General features: G+C 41.9%; 1 protein-coding gene across 11 annotated transcripts in view; it reads right to left on the reverse strand.

Moving 5' to 3' along the window:
* XDH (xanthine dehydrogenase) overlaps window positions 1–6,973 on the reverse strand; it is an 86,202-nt gene that overhangs the window by 7,574 nt on the left and 71,655 nt on the right. For 7 of the 11 annotated variants that reach the window (XM_025216101.1, XM_025216088.1, XM_025216069.1 and 4 more), the window contains 6 exons: window positions 6,518–6,599; window positions 5,735–5,830; window positions 4,554–4,682; window positions 3,771–3,845; window positions 1,756–1,808; window positions 309–423 (listed from right to left, as the gene is read on the reverse strand). In XM_025216101.1, coding sequence (XP_025071886.1) covers window positions 309–423; window positions 1,756–1,808; window positions 3,771–3,845; window positions 4,554–4,682; window positions 5,735–5,830; window positions 6,518–6,599 — 550 coding nt within the window. Of the gene's footprint in view, window positions 1–308; window positions 424–1,755; window positions 1,809–3,770; window positions 3,846–4,553; window positions 4,683–5,734; window positions 5,831–6,513; window positions 6,600–6,973 lie in introns of those variants that run through there. The other 4 variants (XM_025216106.1, XR_003096347.1, XR_003096346.1 and 1 more) reach the window with 4 other exon arrangements.

A 6,973-nucleotide genomic window follows, 5' to 3' on the forward strand; every position in this document is an offset into this window, starting at 1 on the left:
AATAATTAACTTGGTTCTCTGATCTCTTACTACTGCTTTATGCTGGTGCCTTTAATTTTACAATCTCAGATGGCTTTGCAAGCATTAATTGTGCGTCTCAGTTTTTCTATGAGGTAGAAAATTTTCACTTTACTATGCTTTACAGATGGTTCCATTAAGAAACAGAAAGTAAGAAATTAGCTCAAGGTCACAGAGCAAGTCAATGGCACAGCTGGAAACGGATGGACTCTCAGGACTTGCTCTAACCTTTAGACATAATCCCTTAACCTAACTGTAAAGGGTTTTTTTTAACCATCTATCCCACTCACCTTGTGGTCACCTGTCAGGCAATCTATCTCAACCTCAGAGGAAGCAACACCATATGTGAAGTAGCAGAAAGGCTTCCCTTCATTTTTATCAAAGTCATATCCAAGGTCAGGCATTCTTAATAAAAGAAAACAAGACATTTCTGGTTCCACGAGCAGTCAAAATGAATAAGTTTTGACTGAAGCACACTGAATTTCATATACATTGATTTTCTTACACTTCACCCATTTTTTCTGGGTGTGGGCTAGAAGCACAAAGAAAAATAAGGAATAAAATCAAGACTATTTTGCATTTCATGAACTTAAAGGTCTCTCATGAAAGCTCTTTATCAATTAATCTGATGCCTCAGGACCTCCACATTTACATTGTCCTTAACCATCTTTATCCCAAGACTACAATATCGAATACTTTATTTTAGAAACAAACTTGTGTGTGTCCTGGAACTAGTTAAATTTGGGGAAGAAATGAAATTGGTCCAAATAATAAAACTGAGATGTTGAGCAATTCATTTTTTAAAAAGTAATTCCCAGCAAACCCTTTGTTATACAGCCTTGACTGTTTATATTCTTTATTAATACTGACATTTTATTAAACACTGAGAGACCTGCTTAAGTAGAAGATTAACACATTTCACAGACACAGTAGAAATTGGCTCACATCATACATTTCAGAGCATTTATTCTCAGTATTGTGTTTAATGTTTTGTGACACATTCTGTGCCTCTTAGTGATGACACAGTCTTGTTTACCTCTAAGAGCTAAGCTGATTGATGGGACAAAAGTGCCATTTTACAGCTACACAAGAAACAATAAGAACAAGAAAGTTTTTAAATGTGGGAGTGAAATTGAAAACAAAAGGATCGGCTCATGCACTGAAGGGCAGGATGTGACTTCAAATTGACTGCTGAAAGCAATCATTAGTTTTCTGAAAGCAATAATTATCATGTTTGGGGCTTCTATAAGGGTCAAATATCGTCCCCTTTTCTAGTAGGCATGGAATGCTCAATGGGCCATGAAATAAGTGCGAAGGCAGGGGCCTGGGAGCCGCAGCAAATGGTACAAACTGAGGGAACAGACTGTGATCTCATATACACCTCTTTAATTTTAGATTAACTCAACAGAAGGCAGGTGTTAGATGAACTCCTGACCTGAACAGGTGAAAGTGAGATCTGAATCTGGTGCCATCTGTGGATCACAACTGTGCTCCACCAGGGATCTGTCCTCTCTAGCACAGGAAGACATCTGGAGGTACAGGTTTGACTGCTAGAAACATCCTTCAGTTTAATTCTCATACAGGTGATGCATGCAGCTGCTAAGAAAACTAGAGCGGCCCTAGCCTGGTCTAGGTTGCAGTATGTATTCCTCCCAATAACCCTTGTGAAATATGCTTGCATTTAAGCCACATTACTAAGCAAGAATATCACTGCATTTCCCCAGCTTTAATACTCACCTATAAAACCCTGTGGCTGACAGGCTCACACAGTTGACATAGGCTGCTTGAATCTGACAAAGTAAACAGATATTTAAAGTTACTGTTATCCATCCAATTTTTGTGTCATAACTTTCTCAGAATGTGTTCCAAGAATGCAACCGCTGCAATGCCAGTGCAGTTATGATAAAGGGGTAAACCTTTGACTACTGCCTGAGGTATCACCGTTAGGCCCTATCAAATCACCCACATGCAGAGGGACTAGCACAAGACCTTTGCCTCACTTGCATTAGCTATCTGCTTAGAGAAGGGGATAAACATTTCAACTCAAAGTGAAAACTTACTTCCACTAAAGTCACAGCAATAGTCCCATGACCAGGATTTCCCCTTTGTGGCTTTCAACCCCGCCCTCCTTTTCTGTCCACCCTCCCAACATACTCTTTCAATTTCTTAATTCCTTCACCTACTTTCAAAATCTACCCCATGACTGAAGGATAAAATATTTCCCCAAGATCCTGAAAATTAAACTTTTGATTCTCAAAACTGGCTGGGAGTCTCCAACATGTAGGTATTTCAACTGAGAAGGTCCTTGACAATACAATACAAGGTCTGTAAATGTCCGGGTAAGGGAGATATTGGGCACATCTACATGTGGTGATTTAAGGTACATTAGCCATTTTTAAGATGCATTAAGGGCATGGGTCTACATGTGTGTGCCCTTAATGTGCCTTAAAAATGGCGATTTTCAGCTAATCATGCCTAAATTTAATACCTGCATTAAGCAAGTATCAAATTTAGGAGTGATTAGTTAAGGTGCCTTAACGCACGTGTAGACACCATAAGGTGCCTTAACACTGTGATTGAGCAGGCTGGAGGCAAGCCTGTGGGGCTGCATGCTGCTGCCAAGATGTGGCGGGTGCTGTTCTGCAAGGCACAGATGCTGGACCTGGAGCAGTGGTTCCAGCAGCAGCGGTCCCTGTCAGTGTGCGGTAAGTCAGTGGAGGGGGCAGGAGGTGCGAGGACTCCTGTCAAAGTACAAGGGACAGCCCCCCCCCCATGACTCCCTGCAGGCGAAGGGGGCAGCACAGCACAGCCTTTGCAAGCAGCTTCCCTGTGCCTCTCCCTCAGGGTGGATTTGGTAGCTGGGCAATGCAGCCCTGCAGGGGTGGGATGCCTCACTAGCCACCCAGGATTCAGGCACCCTAGAAGTCTGCTCTGGGACTCCTGCCCAGGACGTCAGGTGGGCTGGGACTGCATCTGCCCCCAGTGCCCACCACACTTTCCCTGTTCCACCCACCTCTGTCCCAGGCAAGTGCCTGACCTCGGCGGGTTAGATCTGAGGCCGGGGCCAGGACCAAGCTGATTGCATCCAGGGGGGACTGGAGGCTCCCATCCCCTCAGCTGGCGCTGGACTGCATCGCCTGGCGACACTACCACGGGCTTCCGGGGGCTGCCTCAGGTGCTGACCAGGGCAGACTGCCCAGCAAGCCACGTTAAGGCTCCTTAAGGTGTCCACGTATAGACGCGTGCCTAAATTGCCTTAATGCACCTTAGATTAAGGTGCATTAAGTTTAGGCACATAAAAATTTACATGCAGACATGCCCATTGTCTTCATTGAGACATGCTGAATGGGGTCTTGAAAGTTCCTAACAGAATAGTCATCTTTTTCACAAAACCACCAAACAGAGGTGTCACTCCAAGCAGGTTTGCAGTCTGATGCACTGGAACTATTTGAGATTCTTAGTTTAACTTCACTGGGGATTGAACTGCATTTGTGACAAAATCTGCATTAGCTGCTTCCAGCACACTGGGAAATTGTTTGTCAAAACCATTGCAAGAAACTAGCTGTGATCCCTTGGAGATTTAGATCTCTCATATGTATCTACTTCCAGGACCAAATTTCTGCTGCATTTCCTATCCTAAAACTTTCTGGAGCATTTCCTTAAAAAGTTGAAGAAGGGACTGTCTATAGGCTTGATTTGCCAATAAAAGGATTCTCTATATAACCCACCTGTAACAAGTGTAAACAACTTACCCAGTCTTCCCAGGATCCTTTAGGGTTAGACTGTTTGAATGGCTCCAGCCTTTTTAAAATAGTCTGGCATGCATTCTTTAAAAAAAATACATATATATTATTTTTAGAGCAGTCATTTGAAAAGTCAGTATGTAACATAAGGTTCAGCATTATCACGCAATGACCCTCTGCCTCAATCAATATTTCCCTTAGGACACTGATACATCAATAAAGGAACAAGGTTCAGTAACTGGGAGACTGATTATAAAGAACAGACCAAAACACAATTATTCTAAAGCTGACTGTGTTAATGACACAGGGGACCCCCATTACAAAGATAGCACTGGAAAACCATCAACTCAAAGACATTAATGATTATATCATTGCTCTATGAGAATGTCAGGTATGCTTCTTGCTGTCTGTTTAGACGGAAATTCCATCTACATGGAAGTAACATTAAACAGTGTAGCATGCCTTCAATTTAATGCCACAGTCATTATCAGGAAATTTGTCATTTATATGGCTCTCTTGCTTTCTTCAATTTACTAATTTCAGACTATAAATTTGGTGGTTAATAACAGACTGAACATGAGGTGTCATAAAAGTCTGAAATAAACATAATCATTTGTTACCAGCTATATGCTAGTAACTGTGGCAGTCACAAATAATTAGGAGTATTCTATGTCCCTTTTTCAAGGACATTAGGCATTCTGTGTCTTTCTAAAGCAACATAGACATGACACACTTATCTACTCTGGAGCCCTAGGCTATTATATAGAGGTGTGAGTTACTTAGTTTCCATACATAGACAGCCATCCCGTTAATGTCTGAGCTGACAGAAGCAGCTGTTGGAGACGTATTTGGGACTGTGTTAGTGCTCGTCTCACTGATGTAAATTTTCGATGTGGGAATTCCCAGAGTTCTGCTGGCAACCTGCAGAGTAACAAAAATATGACTGTTTACACATTTGAGAGTCAAGGACATTCTCTAGCTAGAGTATCTATGTTGCTGACCCTAAGTATGTAACCCTATCTCTTCTCAAGCCCAAACATCAGTTGGTGATTTGTTGGTTGTGTTGCTACAAGTTGCATCTAGATTTTGAAAGGTCAAACTCAAAAACCTATGTGTGCATACATGCTTGCAAGCATATGTATGTGCATGTATGTGTGTGCTGTCCATGTACTTGCAACCCTTTCATTCTGCAGGTAACACTTATTTATTTGGATTATTATAGTCCAAGCCATAGAGTTAACAATTACAGACATAAGGGATTCAGTTCATCTCCCTGCCAATTCAAGACTGTTGTCTATAGAAGAGTTTTGTCCTATCTATCTGTAAATATCCCAAATCAGAGCTGTCCAGCTTCAAAGCCCTTGGGGGCCACACACCATGGAGGCTGCACCAGGTGCTCCATGCAGATGCTGCCACCCACCCACCCTTGTACCGCATGTCCCCCCACCACTGTGTCACATAGTGCATAATCCCAAAAAAATCCAGTGTAACTCCTTCCACCTCAGTGGAGTTACTCTATACCCACACTGCCATGAGAACAGCATCCATCTTTCCTGACACTTATCAGAGAAGCCAAATGCAAAAGTGAGAGAGGAAGATTAGTATAAAAATAGCATGGAAATTGCAGTTTAATGGGATCAGAGAAAAATGATCCCAACTAGGCAGTAACTAGTACAGCCTTATTTGTTCTGCCTGGTCTAGAGTAAATTGGAAATAATAGTTTAAACTAGAGAAAGGATAAAGGGTTCTGTCAACATCAAGGGATAAAGGGTTCTGTCTGCATCATATGAAGCAGATTACAAGTCTCACTCCCCATTATTTCACTTTGGAAATCTAGCGCTATTACAGATACAGTCAAGGTGATTATTAGGATTTGGTACCCTTTGCCATTTCAGCAGCACTTCTACCACCAGCTGGAGAGAACACTGCAAGAGTGAAAGTGCAATGCAATATAAATGATGTCTCCTAATTACCTGGATCATCTTGGTGTGAAGTCCTTGACCCATCTCGGTACCACCATGCGTAAGCAGCACTGAACCATCTGTATATACGTGCAGAAGAGCCCCAGCCTGCAGTAGAGATTATTTAAAAGATAAAGGGTCACCACAATTAAGCTTGTATATAGCTTAACAAATTTTATTTCCAGAGTACACAAATAAAAACTTTGGGACTTGGCTATAGAGGGGTTAGAAGCTAATTGGAGACAAACACCAAGGAACCAGGATCCTCTTTAATATTGCTCTCTTACACTCAAGCACAGTTTGGTCTTCTTCTTTAACTGAGGTTCAAATTACAGTTTTCACAACATCCGCTCACACTTTCAGTAAAATGAAGTAAAGTGAGCCAAGCTGGGTCTGTCATTAGTAGGTCATGAAACAGATAAGGAACCTCTCACCCAGAATTTACAGGATGACAAAAAACCCAGCTCACCCAAAGGAATGATCCAGTGTATGTGGATAACATTGATTTTTGAATGACATCAGATCCATTCTATTTTGCATGGCTGATATCTTTGAGAGAATAAGAGGAGAAAATGGAACCAAGCAGAACGAATGTAGGTGCATTGTGGTGACTTATGAATATATGTAAACTGGGAGTTGTGGTATATACTATCTGTATTGAACAGGAAAGATTCATATAATTTCTCCCATAGAGACCTTCATAAGCATTAAGAAATCTTGATGCATAGGGAAAGCCTGGATTAGTGAACATAAAATCCAGTAAATCTCCAGCAAAGATGTGTGACACTTACAGACCTGGTTCAAAAAGGGAACAGTGAAGCTGATGCCAAACTTTGTAGGAATAATGGCCATCCCCCTCTTCTTCCAGCGATTCTGTCTGTGAGACCAAACACAGTTACTTATTCTCCACTCTTCCTTCATGTGTTCATACTACATTATAACTATTAAGAACGTACCTTGTTTTTCGATCCCAGTAAGAGGAGGTCTGAACTGAGTTTTTCCTCCTCCCCTCCCTCCCTTCCTCCAAAAAGATTCAAGAAACTGTCAGAACCCAGTAGTTAAGTGCCTCGGCACAGTGGAATTTTCCGCTGCGGTGGAGAACCCTGATGCAGAAAAGTTCCCGCCATCCTTATGCAAATACGCACACCATTATTGGCCGGTTCTAAATTAATCCTACATGGTGACTAGCAATTGGTTCGCTAGCCGTATAAAAGTTAGAGCAGTTTCCAACCAAGTCGGAGAACTCCGCGC

This window comes from Alligator sinensis, unplaced genomic scaffold (genome assembly GCF_000455745.1).
Source record: "Alligator sinensis unplaced genomic scaffold, ASM45574v1 scaffold138_1, whole genome shotgun sequence".
Taxonomy (NCBI): Eukaryota; Metazoa; Chordata; order Crocodylia; family Alligatoridae; genus Alligator; species Alligator sinensis.